Source organism: Hoplias malabaricus, chromosome 7 (assembly GCF_029633855.1).
Source record: "Hoplias malabaricus isolate fHopMal1 chromosome 7, fHopMal1.hap1, whole genome shotgun sequence".
Lineage (NCBI taxonomy): Eukaryota > Metazoa > Chordata > Actinopteri > Characiformes > Erythrinidae > Hoplias > Hoplias malabaricus.
In genome coordinates, this window is record NC_089806.1 from 36,177,298 (window position 1) to 36,200,466 (window position 23,169).

The following is a 23,169-nucleotide window of genomic DNA, read 5'->3' on the forward strand; positions in this document are numbered from 1 at the left end:
AGAATGGTAGAACGAGATAGGAGTAAAAGGATTTAAAACTGGCAGAATATGAAAAAGTAGAGTGTGGAAAAAAGAGTGAAGGAAAGATGGCAAGTCTGGCAAAATGGGGAAAATGTGTAAAAACAGATAGAGAGAATTTGATGTAATAAGTGATAGGATGAGAAATAGTAATAGAAGTAATGAGAGTGATAAAATACAACAAAGATATGACGAAAGATAAGTTGTAAAATAAGATAAATAATTGGTAAAACAGGAAAGAGCTTCAGAAAGTTGCAGTGTGAGAAAGAAGGAATGTAATATACAATAGTGGTACAGTAGGATAAAGGATAGATGGAGAGAATGAACACAAATGCATATTTAAAGAAATAAATGTAAAAATCAAAATAGATATGGCAGAATTGTAGAATGGGGAAAATAAGAAGAGATAGAACGATAAATACGGCAATTGCTAAAATGGGTAAAAACAGGAGAAACTTAAAGATGGATTCAAAAAAGGAAGGAGAGAAAAGAATAAGTTATACAAGGTAGAAAAGAGATGTGATGACAGTAGTAATACGGGATATATATGCAGAGAAAGTAGAAATGGAAAGATATTGAAACAAAGAGAGGCAGAGTATGAAAAGCCAGATGGAAAAAGATTTAAAGGAGGAAATTTGAAGACAGAAATGGACAGTAGATTGATGGAATGGGTTATACAATAAGAGATCTGGAAATGGAAACAATGGGAAAGAGAGAAGGAAGGAAAAACTTATAGAATGGGATATATGTGGAAGGAAAAATTGTAGTGTGTGACAGAGTAGAAAAGAGTGATAGAAGGGCATTACTATAGAGAAATATATTACGGGAAAGTGAGCATAAAAGTGATTGAAATTGGAAAGATTAGAAAAGATGGGGAAAGTGAGGTAAAGAGAAAGACAGTGGGTTAGTGGGGGAGGGGTTTGGAAGGATGCAGTGTGAAAAAGCAGATGTGACAGGTGACTGATTTTTTTGCAGGTGTTATCTGAGTGTAAATTTGAGGTTTCAAATCTGTCACACAAGCTGTTTCTTTTAATTGTTAATAAGTACATGTATATTTGTGTTTTTTATAAGGCACAGAAGTCTGCCCACTCTCAGTGCTTCACTGTGCGTGCCTAGCATTTCTCCAAATATTCAGCTCTTGGATTTGTTGAGATTTAACCTCTTTGTCTCTATACTGCTCTGCTTGGGTAGGCAAATTTGCAGAGGGCATGGATGTAATTAGGTATTAATTATAACCTTTTTATGTTATAATGGAAAAAGTGGTGTAAAAAGTGGTGGTTCAAAATATTTGAATTGATGCTCAATTAATTCGATTTATTCGCATTTACATTTTTATGATTATATATGAAAGTTTGGTCCAGAGCTTGTATTTCTGTACTGAACCGTGACCTGACATATTTTACATATTGTTGCTGTCCAATTAAAACATTTACCTTCATCATACCTTCATCTTCATCATATACCAAATCCTCATCATTTGAACAAAGCAGCTTGTTTTTTGTGTGGAAATGTAATGATGAATGAACCAATAGAAATGCTCCAAAATAACATGGAATAACATATTCTTACAGTTACTTTAATTTACTTCTCCTGTAAATTTACAATTATGCTTTATATTTTCCACATTTTATCTTCTGACTAAACTAAAGTTGCAGTTAAATTCTATTAATTAAGTTCCAGTCCATTTTTTGGGGCACATAGGTGATTGATTGTTTCTGAAAGGGTTAAATTTCCCAACTTTGATTACATTAATGATTATGTACACTGTAATAAATCTTGTAAATTGCAGTGGTGAAATAACACCAGTTTACCTCTCAGCCCTCGACTGTATGTAATTTATGCGTCAAATTTGTTTCCACTGTAAAAATGTACCTGAAGAAAGTGATAGAATTCCTTTCAGAAATTGGGAGTTACTTAAATAATTGTCATTTATGTCAAAGCATGTTTATATTTCAGTATGTAAAAATATGCATAAAAATATGTGAAGGGAAACCCAGCACTGTCATTTCCCTCTGTGAGGAATCCCTGTTTGGAGTAAGAGAGAGACGGAGAGGAGATGAATGAGAGAGAGGAGCAGGGAAGCCGTCCATCAGGATCTGATCCAGAGACCAGGCTCCACAGCTGGAGGGGGAGGGGTGAAACAGAACGAGGGATGGGGGAGGGGACGAGAGCGGCAGAGACGGAGAGAGACTAATAGCGTGTGTATGTGTGTGTGCTAGTTGAGGGAAGATGAGATGCTTTTTTTCGTGGTTTCCCAGTGTTTGTGCCACACACAACATTCTACACTACCTCTATCTTAGCTTCAAGCTTTTTTTTTTTCCTCGTCTAATAATGCTGCTGTTTGTTTAGGCTGGTACGTTTGGATGAGGTTTTGAATTAAGCATTCTTCCATAATTACTGAATACAATGTTGTTAAAATGCCCAAGAAATATGGAAGCTATAGTTCCAGCTCCTTGTTGGTTGTGCATGCAAATTGCTGTAAAATTAGTGCTGTATTTTTAAGGTGGTTATTTTTTTCACAAATATGTTATATTATATACATATAACACTGTATTACGTTTTTTTTTTTACAGTCAATTTTACAAAACACTGGTAAAAGTACTGAGTCATGTCTGTAATTCAGTAAAAATTCTGAACTAATGAGGGAGTGAGCAGTTTTCTGTATTATTTACTTTTCTTCCTGTTTAGCTGCCTGCTTTGCTGATGTTTACCAGTGGAGCTAAGTTACAGGTTGCAGTGTAAGTTGTTGGCGGTCATGCAGACATGCTTTTCTTCACGTGGTCAGGATGTTAAAATGTGCTGATGACATTGTGGTTTTGCGCTTCCTTTTACTTGTAGCTTTAATAACATTTTAATTTCTGGCATTTATTCAGAGTGGTGTACAGTTTTTATTTTGATATTCATTCATTCATTCATTCAGTCATTTTCTGTAACTGCTTTTCTGTTTCGGCCACAATGCAGGAGCACCCCCTGGATGTGGCGCTAGTCCATCACAAGGCACAACACACTTATACATTCACACCTATGGACACCTTTGAATAACTAATCCACCAACCACCCAAAAGGAAACTCGAGAATTAGGAGGATAACTATAGATAACTTTTCCAAATATCTCTTTTTCTCTGTGTGTTCCAGGTCTGATGAGTATTCCTGTTGTGTCTGGACAGACAGGGGCTGGAGAGATGCAGTCACCTGTGGCAGTTAGCCCTTCCTTCCTCCCACCCCCAACCGGAAAAGTTCCAGGTCGCAAGAGGGGACGTCCACCACTCAAAAGGCACCCTGAGTACCAGAACCACTACCCAGAATCCCTCCCACCAATCAAAGTGCCCAAGAAGAGAGGGAGGAAACCTGGATTCAAGGTCAGAAAGCATTTTATATTTGTGTGTATGTATGCTTTCATATTTTTGACATCCAATTAAAAACACATCTCCATTTTGGTCAATTTTTGTTTACTACATCTTTAGAACACAGCAGCTGTCCTTCATCTTTGGAAATGTTGTGACGACTGGACCAATAAAAATCTTCAAAATTACTTGGTATTTTCATATACTTCCATTGAAAGTTAAGAAGGTTATTTCCTTTTGCTGTAAAGTTACTATATTGAGAGATGTTTTTCATTGGAGAGTGACAATATATTTTCATGAAAAATATGTTCTGGTTTTGTAGAAACTCCAGGCTCAACTTCATTGTCAGTGCAAACCAATAGGATTTATAAGCTGAATGCTGTTTGTAATTTTCATTATTAACGTCTAGTGTGTAATAGGGGTGAGCAATATGGCCCTAAAATAATATGATATTTCAGGTTTTTTGTGATAACGGTATTCTTGCCAATATGACAATCTCTGAAAGTATATATTTTATTAATTTCAAGAACATACAAATTTTAAAAAGTTTTTAAAATACAAATTTTAAAACCTTTTTTTAGTATAAATGTAACATTATCAAACATTCTTACAAAAAAAGTAAACATTTAGTTATTTTGTAAACAACAGTAAATAAACAAGATTATGAATTGGTTTAAAATAATGTAAAAAAAAAAAAAAAAAAAAAACCATACCCAAAATCTTGCATGAATATAAACAGCAAACATAAAATATTATACAATAGTAGGTGTTTATACAAGGTACTATTATACAAGGTAGGTGTACCTAATCCAGGGATTGGTCTGTCTAGAACTGATATTGGAATGCATTAAAATGCTACTGCTTTTGTTAGCCAGCTGCTCATTGAGTTTTGTAGTACTTTTGTGACCACTGTCCAGCAAAGTCTGCTTTAAAAGCCTTTAAGCTATATGCAGATCAGATGAGTATTATTGGTGGGTTGTAGTAGTGTAGTGTAGTGGAAATTACTAAATGAATCCTACACAGAAGACTAGAGTTGGTTTTTCTGAGCTGGTAAAAATGCTTTGTTCTACATGCGAGTCTTTATTCTACATGTGAGTGCAAGACTCCTAAAACTACATTCACTGTCTATAAGGTGTAAGAATGGTAAGTCAGTATGGTTAAGAGCATAATGTTATATTCTATATTAACAACACATGACACAAGTGTCTGAGATATAGCCCTGCACTGCACAGATGTTTTGAAGGGTAAAACTAGGAAAATTCATTAACAACATTAACAGGATGTGTGATCATAATTTATTGTGTGTACATACTACAAATGGAGTTTACAGCCTTAGTAATTAGATATTTATTGTGCATATGAAACACCATATAACTCCACTTCCTATTACTGTATGAAAACAAGCATGTGCTGTAAGTGTGTCCAAGAATGGTTTTTTTTTGGCATAATCTCAGGAATCAGCTTTCACATGTGCTTTATGACTGTGCATGGAGATCACACTTCTTCCTGCTTCCATTCTTCTCCTGCTGTTTTCTCGTAGAATCCAGACACTTTCAATGGAACACATTCATGTTTCCTACTGAAGGGGTGTCTGTGTGAGAGAGAGAGAGCTGGTGAAAGAGTGTGTGTGTGTGTGTGTGTGTGTGGTTTCACAATGACTGATGTATCTGCAGTCTGCTGCTGTAGTGAGGGTTATTTTTAGCTGCATGTGTCTGACTGCAAGCCTCCTACTACTGCTGCTGATTTAGAGAAATTGGTGGGGGTGGGGGAGTGTGTGTGTAATCATGAGGGTGCATTAGTAAAATAAAGGAAAGTTCTGATTTTGTTACCTGTATTCCTTACATGGTCAGTGGGGGTCTGCTGCCTATTAAAACACTCCAGCTGGTTTTAATTAAAAAAGGGCTGATATAGAAGAAACAAACTAAATTTTCTCTCTGTTTGTAAAACAAAAATTTAAACTATGTCAAGCATTAAAATAAGTCCACTATTAAATCCCTGTTTGGAACAATAGTCCATTTTGAATTCATTGTATTTTGTGATTTGTGTGACAAATACCAGTTCACTAAAATATGAAGTAGAATCTGCCCATTCAGCTTAAAGTTGAAGGATAGCTTCAAATGGGACTATTTTTTAAGTGAGGTATGATACATGCATGTATTTTGTGGAATGAAAAGTATGTCATGCATCAACTGATGCCTTTAAACACATCTTTAGTGATGTTCCTGGAATCATTGGGCGTTTTAATCATTGTGTCTTTAAACATCATGCATTTCCTCCCTGGTGTGCAAATTGGTCCTTTTCCAAATCTGGTCCCTGGAACCTGGAACGGGGTACTTTTTCAGTCCCGGCAGGCTCCTGGTCCCAAGTAACGTTTAATTATTGTAGAGAACTAATTGGACAGAGAGACTTGTCTACATGATGAAATGCATACATCCAGCACAAAGTAGCCGTTTGTAAAATTGCCAAGCTAAATTAGCAATTATTTGTTTTTATCCGACTCACAACAGCAGCTCATAAAATTACTTTGTGGTCTATTGAAGAGTTTCAGATGCTCATTGGATTGTTGACCAACAAAAGAATCAAGTCTTTGACAAATCTACTGATCACAGCACTGTGTACAGTCCCAGTATACAATAACAACATACAAATGCATGTTAAGTAAAGGACCGTTAATATGGCCGCTGCCGTAGTTTTTAAAGCCTGCAGTTCCCAATAGAGACAGTGTTTTACAATGCCACATTGTGAATTTTGGGGTGGTTATATTTTGGAGTGGTGGTGTAATTTATAGCAGAAAACCAAACAGGTACTAAGCGAGTAGATCCAAGTAAAGTCGAGTAGAGTAGGTACCATACAATGGAAAAGCGCCATATGACCCCGTAGTGAAACTTTTTGCCATCTTCAGGCCCTCTCTGTTGGTACTGTGGATGTCTCTTCTCTTCCTCCTCTTTTCTATTCCCAAATTGCTGAGTGCTCTTGCTAAAAAATAAGCTGCAAATCTCCTACATCCAACATCCAGTGGGAGAAACCTTTCTCTTTGTTCAGCCTCCTGGCTGTAGCCGAGCAGTGCTGTCTACTTGGAGGACTTCCTATTACAGGGGTCTTCCAGGAGATCTACCCATGGGCCTGTCAGCTCCAGCAGCACCACTTGCTTGGTAGACTCAGGCCCCATCCACACGGATCCATTTATTTTTAAAAACTGTTTTTTTTATTTTTGTCTGCTTTTTGGCCTCCTGTCCACACGAAAACTGTTCTTATGTAAATGAAAGAAACACAGTGTGCCTGTTTCTGGGTACTTAAATTTGGGTATTTAAATTTCTGGGTTTCTCTCATGTATTGATGCCTCGCTTTAAGTGATACTATGACCTCCTGCTGGACTGAATGCGTGAATGCAGCATTTTCATTTTAGTCTGGACAGGATATTTTCAAAAAGAGAGAGAGGAAAATCTCAGATCTTCAATATAAATGGATCAGTGTGAACTCAGACAAAAGGATGGTGTCCGGTCGCAGAGTGGTGGCTAGAGTATGGCAGGAGAACTGCAGCTGCCATTCGAGGTCAACCAACAGAGGACTTACTTGCAGATGTTCTATTGGCTGACAAACACCTTCCTGGATGCTAGGGACCACTTCACCCAAATTATTCCTGCAGTGAAAGCTTCAGGGCTTGATCATATCTCCAGCTGTGTTGTCCCTCTCTAGGTGACTTTGGCCAGCAGCTAAGGATGTGCTCCAGAGAACTGTGCTTGAAATGATGGCTGCTTTATCCCATGTGGGTTTGGAAACACATTGTACGCTGCCTGGATAAAAAGTTGGAAATGGTGTTTCTCGGCTTTCCAAAGCTCAGCCCAAGTCACTTTACTCTTGGCATTTTCCCATCTTTTTCAAACCCTCCTGCGTTGTTCCTTCTGCCTTGAAGGTTCTTGTCTCCTTGACTGCTCCTGAAACATCGGAAAATTGCTGTGAGGATTTGATGGCATTCAGTCACAAACCCTCGTCCACTGCTTGATGCAGGGGAGTTTTACTGACTCTTGACATTGATTGTGGTGATCTTATGCTTGCGTGAGGCAGCTCTAGGGTTTCCCATTAAATGCCTGGATTTCTATGAGTTTGGTAGATGGTTTATTTATGGTTTATTCCAACTTCTTTTCCTCCATTAAACATTTTTGACTATAAAAGGTGCATCTTAAAGTAGCAGAATACACTTATTAGTATAATAATGGTGTATTTGTACTCATTGTGTGTTTTTTGTGTGTCTGTGTGTGTGCAGCTGAAGTCTCGAATGGCGATGACCCCTCTTGCTATCTCCCCTCCAAGCAGCACTCCAGAACCTGACATGAGCTCCATCCCCCAGGATGCTGCTACTGTTCCCCACTCTGCCACACCAGAGGTCCTCACAGGTAAAGAACACACACTCACCTACACACAGTCTGCCCTCCAGTGTATAAATACTCTGTGCTGCCATGATCTCAGCCTGTTGAAAAAAAAATAAAGCTGCAATAGAACAGGATATGAATCTTCACTATTCTCAAAGGGACTCTAAGTGCATTAAAGGACTTGGTTCTGTCTATTCCTCAACAATAACCTCACTGTTTACTGTCCAGCAGGGACCCTAACCCAATTCATGAAGCAGAACAGTGATTATAGCCATGATTTTGTTCATATTTATAACCTAAAGTGCTGATGGTGCGCGTTGGTGTAAGCTTTTGACTGGTGTGTAGTTTCGGGTCATTTAGAACAGCAGTCAGGTTGGTGTAATGTTGTATTGATTTTATCATTTAAATTATTTAAACAGCTCTTCTTAAGCAATATGAAGATGTGAAATAATGAAATTATAACTATGTGGTATACTATGGAACACCAACAATCTCTCCTTTGTTAAGTATATTTCATGTCAGAGCATTTAATACCATGGAGTTTATTAGCTTTTATATGTTTTAACAAGTTTATTGTTTTTTTGGTTTGTTGTATGACAATGATAAACAACAACCTAAATTTCCATTTTGTACTTTTTTGACATACTTTGAAATGTCCAGCTTTCCTGCTATACATTGGGTCTGAATCTCATCATACATACATTGCTTTTATATAATTTGAATGATCCCTGGATTAGGAATTGGTCTGAGTGGATCAGACACAGCAGTGCTGCTGGAGTTTTTAAAGACTGTGTCCACTCACTGTCCACACTGGTAGAAACCCTATCTCATTGGTCCACCTTGTCTGTTGTGCAGTTTGTGTTGTGCAGTGGTCCTCTAGTCTCTCATCAGTGGACACAGGACATTTTTGGCCGGTTATTTTTGGTCTCAGTTAAACAGTAACACTGAGGGCTTTAAAAACTCTAGCAGCGCTGCTGTGTCTGATCCACTGTCCTGACCATTGAAGAGGAGGGTGAAATGGGGATAAGAAAGTATGCAGAGAAACAGGTGGACTACAGTCTGTAATTGTAGAACTACAAAATGCTCCTGTATGGTCAGTGTAGCTGATAAAATGGACAATGACTGTAGATACAAGGTAGGTTTCTTTTTCAGTGATCATTCAGTGTATTGATTTCCAATTTCAAATTTTATGTTATCTTTTTCTTCTCCTGTTAAAAAGTCATACTTGAGATATAAGTTTGTTAGGTTTATACTTATGTAATTAATTAGATAGGAGCATGGTGTATCCTTACAGTCACTTAATAGTTTAATTCTTACTAACTGTATAATAGTAGATGAATTTGATTACACATTTTCTGTTATATTGCATGTTAAATTAGTGTAATGTTTGTAAACCATGTTTACACATACACATACATACTCATTATTGTAGTATTCATGGCCTTGTGATCCAAGAGGGTCAGATTGCCCAAGTGGAAATACAACGAATGAGAAAAGGAGAGTAATTATCTCTGATGTTTTCTAAAGGTTAATAGTTTTGAGGTCTCTGGGCGCATTACTGAAGAGCACCGACCAATATGGCCTTTCAGACATAATCTTCCAATTACACATTCAGTAAATTATATACAAAGTCATATCCTTGCTAATTAATATAGCCTGTTTAGTGAAAATGACATGAATATTTTATTTAAATTGTAACTGTTATACATAATTTGGCGACTCGTAGGTGTGAATGTGTGTGTGTGTCTGTGTTGCCCTGTGAAGGACTGGCGTCCCCTCCAGGGTGTATTCCCGCCTTGCGCCCGATGATTCCAGGTAGGCTCTGGACCCCCCGCGACCCTAAATTGGATAAGCGGTAACAGATAATGGATGGATGTTATACATAATAAAAACCAGCAGAATATACAGGGTTATTTATGCACATGAAAATAAGGCTCATGTTGGTTGATATGGCAAAAAACAATATCACAATTCTATAAGCATTTTCACAATACTTAACGTGTCACTAGATTGTATATTTTCTGGGATTTACAAGTGACATTCCAGAAAAAAGCTAGAATGTAATTGTATTTACTACGTCATTGAATCTTCTTTAGTGTAGAACTCTGTCCATCCCCACTGGCTCAAATCTCAAATGCTGAAAGCAAGAACTGAAAACCTGTGTAGTTTATATTAAATAAACTTGCTGATATTAAGAATAGTGACTATATAATGCTTGTCCAATGCTCCTCATAGCATTGGTTAAAATCTGCCACCAATGGAATAACAGTGAAATTCTGGCTTTTACACAGATGTGTTGGAAGAGGAAAGTTATAATTCAAAATTTGAGTAAGAAACTGGAAAACAAGAACAAAATTACGAGTTATTATAATATTTTAAACATTTTGACTAATATTAACTGGTGGTAGAATTTTAGACACGTATGCATTGTTTTTTTTTCACCCAAAATAGATTAATATTATATTAATGAATGTGCATTGCTATGTAATTTTATATGATCATGATTAAAATATTATAGTCATGAAGCCAATACCTATTTAAGAAGATAAAAAGGATTATGTGGAGCTCTGCAGCGTTAAAGACCAGTCCCAGAAAAATGGGCTTCTTTTGTGTGTGTATGAGGTATATATTGGAGCCTGCAGGCTGTTGAACACTTGCCCTCTTATTTCCATCTTAGCAGCAGTGAACCAGCTTCTAGTTTTCCACCTAGAATGACTTCTAGAATTACTTCTGCCTTATACACAGGCTCCCCCTCCCACCCACACAACCCTCCCCTGGTGTTTCATTGTGTGTGTAATCCATGGAGGGCTGTGTTTGTGGTGGGGGTTGCAGAGGGAGTTGCTGCAGCGGCTGCTGCTGCTGGGGGTCATGACCTTGCCGACCTCAGGTCATTACCACTGGCTCTGATGTTTCCAGTTGTATGTGCTCTTCTGTGGTTGAACTGATATTGAACCCTGTTTGTAATCATGTACAAGCACAGCATTAATAATGGTTAATATTAGGGAAGGAATGAGTCATGTCCCATCCAGCTCAGTTTTCATTGCCGACTTGAGCATTTTGCAATCACGCACACACATACAACATTCATTTTTTATACAAGGCCAGGACATGTGTACAATTGTTTCAATTGTGCTAATATAGAAATGCTAGGGCTCTTTTACAGAAGCATTTCACTTGAGATGAATATCCAAAAGAAGTTCTAATGCTGTATAAAATACTGTAGAACCAAGGTCATGCAGTGATCTTTTTTTTTTTTTTTTTATATATTTTAATAAAATATTTTTTGTTGTTTTCCTTTGTATTGTAATTACGTATATGTAGATAGATAATTTTATATGTAATCTCCTCTTAACAACAAAACAAATCTTGCCTTTATTGCTTTGTACTGTAGTCCTGTTAGCCTTGTTTTTTCTGACAAAATCAGTACTAATCTTGTCCTGAAAATATGTAAAAACCAACACACACTGACAAACACACACAGAAATGTGTCTTCCTCTTTTGGTTAGAGAAATATGAATTCAGCATGCATTGATGTGTGTGTGTTTGTGTGTGTGTTGGACAAAGAGAGAGAGACGGATGGCCATCAGGCCATCTATGTGACAGACGCCGAAGGAAATCCCTGAGCATGTCGATCTGTCACATAAAAGCAGCAGCGCGGCACAGATGAGAGGGGCGGTGTGTGTGTGTGTGTGTGTGTGTGTGTGTGTGTGTGTGTGTGTGTGTGTGTGTTTTTTGGCTGGTGCGGGCCGCTGAGTGATTGGAGAATTCCTACACACAGACGCACACACACACACAAACACTGTTCCCTCAGGCTCATTCCCTTTATCCCCCACTTATCCCCCCTTATACTTCCCCACCCCCCTCACCCCTCTAGTATCTGCCTACACTGTAGCCAAATATTTCTGCTCTTCTCTCACTTATTTATTCCTGTGTTTGCTGGAGGACAGCAGTTTGGAACTGTTATTGTTTCATCTGACATTCCGCTCTTTTAGTTTTATTTTAAACATGAGACTGTAGCTGATTGATGCAGGATAGCAATAAGACTGTATCAAAGTAATCCTCTTTTCCAGTAAATTAGGTTTGCAGTATAATGCTGATGCTGTTTTGCAAAAAAAATAATAGAAGGCCCATGCTTTACATTTTTATTTTTTGTCATATTTTTTTAAATATATTTTTAATCAAAAGTTATAATACAGTAAGTAGTAATGGAAAGAAACGTGTTTTTTGACTTTAATTGAAAATCAGGGAAAATATACATGGAAAAATATAACAAAAAATAATAATGTAAAGCATGGGTTGTTACTTATTTAATTCTAGCTCCTATTCTCATACATAGTTGGGACTTTAACATTATATAACAATATGTATCAGTGCATAAGACCCTGGTGAAACATGAAACACTTTTAAAAGATAAAAGCATGGTTTGGCTTTATTAGCTGCAGTATTTTAACTCTTTCTGTTTTGATTCTATTCTAATTTTTCCAAATGTTGTGTGGTTAGAAATTTAATGGAAGTAAAATTTCATTGTTTAAAAAAAAGGCCACAATTAAACACATAAGATTTTAACAAAGGCTTTTTTCATATATACACCTACATATAACATGTTAAATTGTATAGGAACCTTCAGGAATACTACAACTGTTATATATATATATATATATATATATACATACACACACATTTTGTGTGTGTGTGTGTGTTCTGAAACTTTTCTTTCCACAAAGAAAGGAAAATAAGGTTTTCTCTGGTTTAGGTCCTTAATTAGGACGTAGGTTGCTATGTTCCCTCTTTTGAAAATAGCTCTGGTGTTTACTAAAGCTTCCTAAAGTTTTGTTAAGTGCTTCTGTGTCTGCAAAAGAAGAACATATCTTTAAAATCTTTATGTATATTTGGGAGTTATTCAGGTCCCAAGCCCATTAAGCTGAGATCTGTAATTTGTGAAATGGAGCTTGCCATTATGATCATCTACATGTTCATCAGATAGTAGGCTACAAAAATCATTTTGCGGATTGCTCCATTACAGGTAACAGTCGCGTTGTTGCTGCAGTTCAAAATGGGGACCTCTTAAAGGGAACCAAAAGCACTTAAATTTTTCATTTTCCCCCCTCTCAGTTCCAGCTTTTTTCACTTTCAGCACAGGGTTAATCTCTGTCTCTCTCTCTCTGTCTCTCACATATGAAAAATGTATTTGCGCCTGTCTTCGACTCTGCAGCGCTGTTCAAAGGTGCAAGCTCAAATATCTGAAGATTCTCCAACAAATATTTGAAGCGAGGATTTGAATGTGAACCACTGGTGCGTGTTGTGTTTAGCCGAATGGAGGATGGGTTGTGTGTGTGTTGTGAACTGGGCTGATGGGCGTCGTCTGTCAGAGTAAATCTGCCGTTTGTCTTTGTATTGTGGAATACTAAAGTCCGCTAGAAAATTGTTACTGTTATTATTTTTACACATTGCATTGTTTTATCTGATGTCTACTTTTCAGAACATTTGTGCATTAAAAGGTTGGCAAGTTGTTCAGGATAATGAGTTGAAATAACAAAAACAAAAGTCTAAAAACTCTTCCCCTCACTGTATCTGCAGTGCATTTCATGTGTATTGTCCTGGGTGTGATTTCCAGCATGCTTGAAAAAGAGCCTGATTTGAGTGGGAAGGTTTTCTGTATTTTATCAGAAAGATGAAGACTGTAAATATAGTATACTTTACATCTGATATGCCATTGAGTTTGGGGGAGGCAAAGAAAATGTATTAAAATTACTGTATTTTTTAAAGTCCTGCTCAGTTGAACTTAAATATGGAGTTAAAATATACTTAAGTGCAAGTAAAAAAAATTTAAATCTGTCAACAGGTGCTAATTGTTAAATTGATTAAAGGTTTTATACAAATAATAAGAAAAGAGAGAAAACTTCTGGTCTTTGTAATGTGTATCATTTACTCTTACGTATTTTTGCTAAAAACATAATGCTGGAATGTTTTTCTATTTTAGAAATTTAATTGTATTAAATATTAAAGAGGTGGCACGGTAGCGCAGCAGGTAGTGTCGCAGTCACATAGCTCCAGGGGCTCCGAGTGACTCTCTGTGAGGACTGTGGTGTGTTCTCTCTGTGTCTGTGTGGGTTTCCTCTGGGTGACTGCCTGTGAGGAGTGTGGTGTGTTCTCCCTGTGTCTGTGTGGGTTTCCTCCGGGTGACTGTCTGTGAGGAGTGTGGTTTGTTCTCCTTGTGTCTGTGTGGGTTTCCTCCGGGTGACTGTCTGTGAGGAGTGTGGTGTGTTCTCCCTGTGTCTGTGTGGGTTTCCTCCGGGTGACTGTCTGTGAGGAGTGTGGTGTGTTCTCCCTGTGTCTGTGTGGGTTTCTTCCGGGTGACTGTCTGTGAGGAGTGTGGTGTGTTCTCCCTGTGTCTGTGTGGGTTTCCTCTGGGTGCTCTGGTTTCCTCCCACAGTCCAAAAACACATGTTGGTAGGTGGGTTGGCGACTTAAAAGTGTCCGTATGTGTGAATGTGTGTTGCCCTGTGAAGGACTGGCGCCCCCTCCAGGGTGTATTCCCGCCTTGCGCCCAATGATTCCAGGTAGACTCTGGACCCACCACGACCCTGAACTGGATAAGCGCTTACAGATAATGAATGAATGAATGAATAAATATTATATTTGTATTCTCTAATTTTTACTTAATTTTCAGTTTCTGAATGTGCTAATATTTCTCTCTCTCTCTCTCTCTCTAGTGTGTATCTATGTGAATAAGCAGGTAAACACAGGTCCTAACTTGGACAGGCAGAAGGTTCTGCAGCTGCCCGATCACTTAGGTCCAGCCAGGCCCTCTGTGGTGCTACAGCAGGCTGTGCAAGGCTGTATTGACAGTGCTTACCAACAAAAAGCAGTTTTCACTCTGCTCACACAAGGCTATGGAGGCGAGAAAATATCAGGTAACACACACAAAAAACAGTATTGTAGTAATACTTCATTAAACTGTTAATCCACTATCAACCAAATGGTTACTAAAGGTAGAATTCCACTGAGAAAGAAATGTGACGTGTGAAATTTGCTTCTTCAGTTTGGCAGTGGTGGCAATTGTAGTTATACACAATGAAGAGTTATATACATACTAAAGTTCATATTAAAGTCATTTAAATGTGAATTTGGATAAAATAATTGTATAGAAAATATGCTATTGATTGTCATAGGTCCATTTAGTCAACACATTTTGAGAATTGTGCATTTGTAACATGGGATATAAGGAATCATGATCTTTGCAAGTCCACTTGTTAGCAGCATTAGGCTCATAGCGTCAGGACTAGGGAAGCAAATTTCTGACTCCAAACTAGGCAAAAAAAGTAGTGGAGAGTCCTCCGTCATACCCTGCCATACTCTGTCTTTTCCACACAGCCACATTTGATGGTAAGCAGCACCTGCTGAGTCTGCCGGTGGTGAACAGCGTGGGCTATGTCCTGCGCTTCCTCAAGAAGCTGTGCCGGAGCCTGCTGTGTGAAAATCTCTTTAGTGACCAGCCCATCGCACCTTCTTCCTCTCCCTCCTCCTCTTCCTCTTTCCACACTGACAAGCACTTGGATGGACAGGCCAAGTCAAGTACGCTGTCTTCCCTCTTCTCATTTTTTTTTTTTTTTTTTTAGCTGAGACATACTTATTTCATTTCTATGTTGTTTACTGCTTTTTGAACCAGACTGTCTCTCAGAGCTATTTTCTCTCGTGAGGCGTTTATTTATATATTTATTTTTTTGGACTGCTTAGCTTTGCTTTTATTTTTTGAGTCTCTTATCTGATCCCCCCCGCTGAGAGCCTGGAGGAGGCCTTTAGTCCTAGCTGAGCTCTCTTAAGTGGCAGTCAGAGGGCTAATCGCTCTTCCAGTGTTCTGTGGTTTAAGTGCTGGGCGTCTGTGGTGTTTTTCTGTCTCCTTGGCTGTGGAAGCAGCAGGAGGAATTCAGAAGATCAGGTCACGAAGTTTAGGATGATGCAACTGCTTTAGAGGTTTCCATGGAGATTTCCCATGATGATAAAGCCCCATGCTGGCAGTTAATGGAACTAAAAGTGGGATTGGTGTCTCGAGTGGTACAGGTGTTTTCTGAGCAAGCTTGCACACATGCCCGTGTAGGTGTGACACATATTTAACCTTTTAAATGCCAGCAAATATTTTCCTTTAAAATTAATAGCATTCATTTAAAGTAATTTGATAGTCATTGTATGAGAAAATGACTTAAGTCTGAGGAATAAATGTCCTTTGAGCTGATTGTGAACTAATTAAGTAATGTAGTTATGGTGCTGAAACTGAGATGTGGACCATATTAAGGCTCTGGAAATTTAGGAGCATTATCGATTATAAATTCTTGTTAATTTTTCAGTGTAGCTCTAGAGATGTTAATCTGGTGATGAAAACAATTTTCACTAATGTCCTCTTTTTGTGCAGCAGATTCTATGATGGATGACTACCACACTGAACAAATGGAGTCCAAGCGCTACTCTAGTGACCCTAGTGACACCACTTTTGGTGCTATGTCATCACCGTACACAGTGTCTAAATCCAGCTATGGCTTTCGCTCCGGCCCCACGTATTCTGGGGGAGTGTGCAGACAGGCAGCTAGCCCCAGCACATTCCAGGAAGGAAACAGAAGTGGTAATAAAAACAGATTGTTGGTCAACTGTACATATCTAGAGATAATACAGGGAAATATTTACAACACCTATTATCCTTTGTCTATTTCATTTTATTATATACAATCATTTTTTTAGTAATGCATGTCCAAAAGTATGTGGACACCAAAACAATACATGAATAAGTATTTGCTTATCGACTCAAAAACTGGTCATTTATATTAAATTTGCCCCCCTTGCTACTGTAACCAGCTCAGCCTTGAGGACAAGAATTTCTAATTTGGAATATGGCAGAGGGGATTTTCATTCACCAAAAAAGCATTAATGAGATCATACAATGATGCTGAGTGAAGACTGACTCTCTACATATATCATTCAAGGCTGTGTTTTCTGCACCTAACATAAATTAGCAATGGGTGTGGCTCATATTGCTGGCTCCACTAATTAGGTTGTTTTCATATTCCATAGAACATGTATATTTTTTTGAACTTTTATGAAGATTATATTCTCTCTCTCACTCTCTTTCTCTCTTTCTTTATCAGCCTACAGTCCGTTGCCAGAGGCAGGTGAGTCAAAGCCTCCCTCCAGTAAAGACCCATCCCGGTGGAGTGTGGAGGAAGTGGTATGGTTCATTAAAGATGCAGACCCTCAGGCCCTGGGACCCCATGTAGAGCTGTTCCGAAAACATGTGAGTTCACCTGCATACAGTGTTGGTATATCCAGACAGGACACACATTGTGTTGGATTGTAATTTTATGCATTACAGTTTCAGAGCAGGATAGCATCAATCAGTTAAATCAGTCAAGATCCAAAAGAACAAAATCCGAATGTATTTTATGAAAGCTATGAAAACCTTCTGGATGCAAGAACACAGGTTATAAATCTGCCATAGTTAAGGCATCACAACACAATATTCTCAGTAGAGATGCTCCGATTGATTGTCTGAAATATGTGGAGTACTTGGCGCACCCGTTTTCTTTTGGGAAAGTAAAAATACTGCCCGTATTTATGTGGATGTAGGAAGTTTCTATTAGAAGTAAAGTTGAACAAAATGTCTCTGTATGCTGTCTACGCATATTGTCCATTTTATCGGCTCCACTGACCGTACAGGAGCACTTTGTAGTTTATTTCACCCTACTCTTCAATGGTCAGGACCCCTATAGAGCAGATATAGTTTGGGTGGTAAACCATTCTCAGTGCTGCAGTGATACTGACTTGGTGGTGACGTGTTAGTGTGTTGTGCTGGTACAAGTGGAACAGACACAGCAGTGCTGCTGGAGTTTTTAAACACTGTGTCCACTCTGTTAGACACTCCTACCTTGTTGGTCCACCTTGTAGATTTAAAGTCAGACAGAGTTGCTGGACAGTTTGTGATGGTCGTCCTCTATTCATTCATCAGTGGACACTGTTGGCTGGTCAGTGGACCTGGTAAAATGGACAGTGAGTGTATGGACATTAGGGTGTTCCTAATTCAGTGTATTAACAGTATCGTTTAAATTTGCAATATGCTACATGGCGCAGCATTTAGTGTAGCAGTCACACAGCTCCAAGATCCTGGGGGTCGTGGATTCTAGTCCCGCTCCGGGTGACTGTCTGTGAGGAGTTTGGTGTATTATCCCTGTGTCCACGTGGGTTTCCTCCAGGTGCTCCGGGTTCCTCCCACAGTCCAAAAACAGACGTTGGTAGGTGGATTGGCGACTCAAAAGTGTCCGTAGGTGTGAGTGAGCAAATGTGTGACTGTGTGTCGCCCTGTGAAGGACTGGCACCCCTTCTAGGTTGTGCCTTGCGCCTAGTGATTCCGGGTAGGCTCCGGACCCACCGTGACCCTGAACTTGATAAGCAATTACAGATAATGTATGGATGGATGAATATGCTACATACATTTCATCACAGGCCTTTATGATCAAGCAGTGTATTGTCACCTATAATTTTTAGTAGCACTAGCTTCCCCTTTGTATTGAAGGTCAATTTTCTTTCTGTGATGCATTTCCCTAAGCTGTGTTTTTACTGGCTTGTGATTGGTTCTTCAGGAGATTGATGGAGATGCTCTCCTCCTACTGAAGAGTGACATGATCATGAAGTACCTGGGACTCAAACTGGGCCCGGCTCTCAAGCTCTGCTATCACATCGACAAGTTAAAACAGAGCAAGTTCTGATCCGCCCTCCAGCTTGCAGTGAAACCGCACACACAAACACTTGAGTACGCATGCGTATATCCCCTCCCTGTCCTCCCTACATATACACACATAAACACACTCTCACATGCACTGAGACGGACTAGTTCATGTCGTCTTTTTCATTTACAGTGCTTTTGTTTTTCATATTGTATAACAATGTTTTTTAAAGCCCACACCCTCTTGATGTGTTACTGCCATGGGCTTTCAACAGACTTATGTGGCCATTTTTCTTCCTTTTGGCTGTCACTGACCCAGTCATGACACCAAACTTGTTTTAAATGGGTTAACAACTATGATCTACTCAGAAAGCTACTGGAATCATATGTTTAAAAGAAGAGCGCACAAATAAGGAAAAAAGAGTCACCTCAGACGGATTGGGACTCTTTGATGAGTTGACATGGATTGCGCCCAAGCATGTGTTGTGTACATTTCCAAGGTGCACACAAAGTTGTGGATTGTCTAAAGGTGGTCTTTGGCCACCTAGTGGTGAAGCAGAGGGATTCTCTTCAGACCTGAGGCACTGGACCCCATTTTTTTCTGCAGCATTTTTTTTTTCCTGAGTGCAGCTACGCAAGACTTCAAGACGTGTTCAGAATTCAGAAATGACTCACACAGGGCTACACTGTTATCTTCTCAGCCAGCAAAGTAGATTCCGCGGAACAATAGGACACAACCTTGGACCAGTTGTAAACATCAGTCGTTTGGTTAGCACCGCCAAAACACACACTACAACATCAGTTTCTACAATACTCATCTTTAATCCAAACCAGCACGCTGTACATGGAAAATGGAACAAAACATGGAAACTAATGCAGACGGCAATGCAAAACACTGGCACAATTTTATCTTCTTCTTTTCTTTTTTCCCCCCCATTCTTTCCTCCTGCCTCTTTCACAGGCATCTCTTAGGTCGGTTGCACCTAACGCAGACACCATCTCTACCTGTCCACATGTGCACTTTTAATATTAATCCATGGGGTATTTGAACTACATAGAACATGATTTTATGAAATGTTTCAGAAATGATGTTTCAGAAAGCATTATTTGCAAAACTATAAGATGTTTTACTAATATAAGAATGCTTCTATTCAATACTATACCGAAGTTTGTTAGTAGTGCATTATATTAGAGGCTATGGAGTAAGGTGAGGTGTATGATTCTTAAAATTTGCAGTACGGTATACATACAAACATGAGGGTTTCTAACCTCATTGAAGGTTGACTGCTATGTCATTATGGTTAAATAATACTGGTGTACAGGAGGTGTGCAAAACAATATAAAATGTCACCCGAAATACAAATACTCGTTGACCATTTTATCAGAAACACGTACCATATATCCCATATGTCCAAACGCGTGTTCACACCACTTATTATTAGTGAATTTATCTACTTTAAGGTTTATGCACTGTGGACTGCGGGCAAAGCATGAAATGTGCAGTAGCACATAATCTTAAGGTCAGTGTGCCCAGTGTTAAACACTGGCTACAGTGGTATACAAACCCCAAGCATTGGGCTGTGTAGCAGTGCAACATTGCAGTGTTTGCCTTAGTTTTAGAACCAATCATCCATCAGTACCTGACCTCAAAAACGTTCATGTGGCTGAATGTCATCAAATTCGTAGGTGTCATATAATGGATATGGTCTCTGACGGAATGGGCAGTAGCTTTCGTAACATCCATTATTTTGGACACCTCCTGTACCGTCCGACAGTGCATTTGTGTATGAAATGAATGCAACTTCAGGCTGCTTGAGTTTCAATTTTTTGTCCTGCATTTCTATGTGGAGCAAATTAGTAATGGTGACTCGAAACTAATGTAAAGCATCTCTGATTTATTATTATTTTTTATTTTGTGTAAATATAATAACTTAAAAGACTAGCCACAGTTGTATATTTACAGAATCACATAGACAGTTTGTCACTGAACAAAAGGTGCAAAAAGAAAAATGAGAAATCCTGTAGAGTAAGCAGTTCTTTCTTTAAACACATAATCAGCTCTCGGCTAAGCTTCATCGTAGTACGTCTCTCTCTGTGTCAGAAACTAAAGCTGCGCTATTCTTACTTGTACAGATTCATCTGCAACCTGCTCTGTAGAGGCTCTTTCTTTTCTGTTTCTCTCTGCTGGGTTCTCCCAACACAGGCAAAAGAAATTACTAATACTGTAACTGGTCATACTCTTAACTAAAAATGCTGGTGATTTAAGCCTCTTCTCTGCCAGCTGTCAAAACTGCCCAGGATGCTCCAAATTTGAACTTGTGTTCATTTTAAAAGTGCGACCCTCAGCATTTTTTCATATAATACCTTCTGTAGAGGTCAGTAGATGAGAATGATGTGCCTGGTACTTGAAATATTGACAAGAGGCAAAAAAAAATAAAATAAAATAAAAAAAAAGTATGTATTGAATGCCTAAATGTACATCTCAAATTAGCTTGAAAAGCATAGAGGTGCTGTTTTCGACTTATTCATTTTTTACTTTCCACGCCCTTGGTCTAAGTTTAGTAGCACTGCAACTCTTTCTGCCTTATCTGAGTCTGACAGTGTATGTTTCTTGTCAGGCTTCAGCATTATAAGGCTGTTGTAACAGCTTCATAAACAGTTCTGCAATTCTGCTGTTAAATGTTTGACATTGCAGACTGCGTGATGTATTGTTCTAAACAAATAAGGTTATTTAAATCTGGTCAGCACAGATGTATCTACTGCATCAGATGTGTATTAACAGAGTGCTTTAAAGGAACAACAACAACAACAAAAAATGGAATCTATGCAGTTTTCCCCAAATGCAGTCCATCAGCTGAGAAATGACACACTACCATTACTGATTTATTGACAGTATTTATCCTATTTTGTTAATATTTATTGATATTTTTTAAAAACTTATGTATTTATTTCTTTTTTAACTTCCATTTTGTATTTAATAACATTCTCTTCTTCATTTTAGTATTTCGTGATTTTATTTCATGAGCGTGCCTTGATGTGGAAAACGGCATAAAATATTAGCCCCAGAAGGAGTAAATGTGGTGGATATTTCTAGTTTAATGTGTAGTCATTCTGAGGTCTTTTTACACTGACATGCAATAAAACCTTCACATCAAGTCATTTATTTTTAAATGAGAAAGAGAATACACAGGACGAATAAAAAGCATTGAAGTGGTAATGGTAATGCTGTGGAGTAAAACTCATAATGTAGGCTATAGAAGTTAAATGTGTGTGTGTGTGGGGATGAAATTTCAGAGACCAAAGCTTTCATTTATGAGGAAAATACTGTTTATTTATTTTGAATATGTATGTGCTTTTATTTTATTAAGTAATTGTGGCCCCCTCTGCTGAAAAATAAAAAACGTAACATTTAAACAATGTTAAAATAATAATAAAATAATTGTCACAGAGCGACTGTATGTGTTTTATAAAAAGAACAAGGTTAAGGCTGTTGAATTGCTCTGTGTGACGTTCAATCATTTTTATAGACGGCATAGAGGGACAAATCATTACAATATAAAACCAAAGAAGCCAAGTTCCGACTCCAAACGTGTCGGCTGATCGACTGCATTTGGGCCAAGGAGAACACTGCACAAATTAGGTTTTTTGTTCCCCACTAAACTGTTTCTTTAAGAAAGTCCTGCTTGGTCACTGCAGCTCTGGAGAATGTTTCTCTCCTGTTTGTGTCAGTTTTTGTACTTTGGCCTTGGTGCCATGTCACTGGTGTCATTTTTGATATAATGCATAATGCAAGTGTATGTTTATGAATGCTGCTCTTGATGCCAGTCTCACCAAAATGCTGTTCTTCTCGAAAGACAACCATTCGTATATTATTAATACATTAGTAATTTTATGAAGGGGCTTGTGTGTGAGTACAGGACTTGGGGGACTGCAACATGGACCATTCATGTTGGTGCTAAAATATGACTGTATTTAATAATTACTAATTTTAGTGATTTTATTTTACAGGGGATTTCTTTTTTTCAGTTCGTTGATTTCAATGGTGTGGCTTCAGTGTTGTGAAATATTGTGAACACAGACAGATGGTCGGTCTGTCTGTTTGTGAGATATACAGTGTACACAACATTACAAAAGCATCTGAATAAAGCATTAATGAGCACTCAAAGCTGACAAATGCTTTCTGTGAAATTGTACTGTGTCCTACTCCGCATTATTCAGATAATACATTCATAAAGGTTTTTTCTTTTTACAAACCCAGTGGCCTAAAATCACATCGCATCTTCTTCATAACTGGGTTATGACACAATGTAAACAGTCCAGCTATAAAGTAAATATCAGTGGTCCAGCGATACTATGTGACCTTGCTATATGACACAACGATTGTATTCCTTTTTTTATTTTTATATTTAAAACATTGTTTAAAAATTGGTGGCACAGTGGTGAACTACGCAGCGTCGCTGCCACACAGCTTCAGGATCCTGGAGTCCTGGATTTAAACCCTACATCAGGTCATAAGTTTAGTGTTTTCCCTGTGTCTATGTGGGTTTTCACCCACAGTCCTAAAACACATGCTGGTGTAAGTGGATTGCCTGTGAAAAAGGGTCCAAAAGTGTGACTGGATGAGTGATGTGATGCCCTGTGATAGATTGGCACCCCGTCAAATGTGTGATAATGCCATGCACCCAGAGATTCTGGTTAGGCTCTGGATCTACCACGACCCTGAACAGAA

At 38.4% G+C, this 23,169-nt stretch overlaps 1 protein-coding gene across 5 annotated transcripts in view; it reads left to right on the top strand.

Moving 5' to 3' along the window:
- The window catches only part of scml4 (Scm polycomb group protein like 4), a 45,844-nt gene extending 23,243 nt beyond the window's left edge, over positions 1-22,601 (top strand). For 4 of the 5 annotated variants that reach the window (XM_066677765.1, XM_066677766.1, XM_066677764.1 and 1 more), the window contains 7 exons: positions 3,154-3,377; positions 7,627-7,756; positions 14,446-14,646; positions 15,107-15,307; positions 16,143-16,349; positions 16,870-17,015; positions 18,358-22,601. In XM_066677765.1, the coding sequence (XP_066533862.1) occupies positions 3,154-3,377; positions 7,627-7,756; positions 14,446-14,646; positions 15,107-15,307; positions 16,143-16,349; positions 16,870-17,015; positions 18,358-18,483 (1,235 nt within the window). In that variant the 3' untranslated portion in view covers positions 18,484-22,601. The remainder of the gene's footprint in view (positions 1-3,153; positions 3,378-7,626; positions 7,757-14,445; positions 14,647-15,106; positions 15,308-16,142; positions 16,350-16,869; positions 17,016-18,357) is intronic. The other variant, XM_066677767.1, reaches the window with a different exon arrangement.
- The last annotated feature ends 568 nt before the right edge of the window (positions 22,602-23,169 follow it).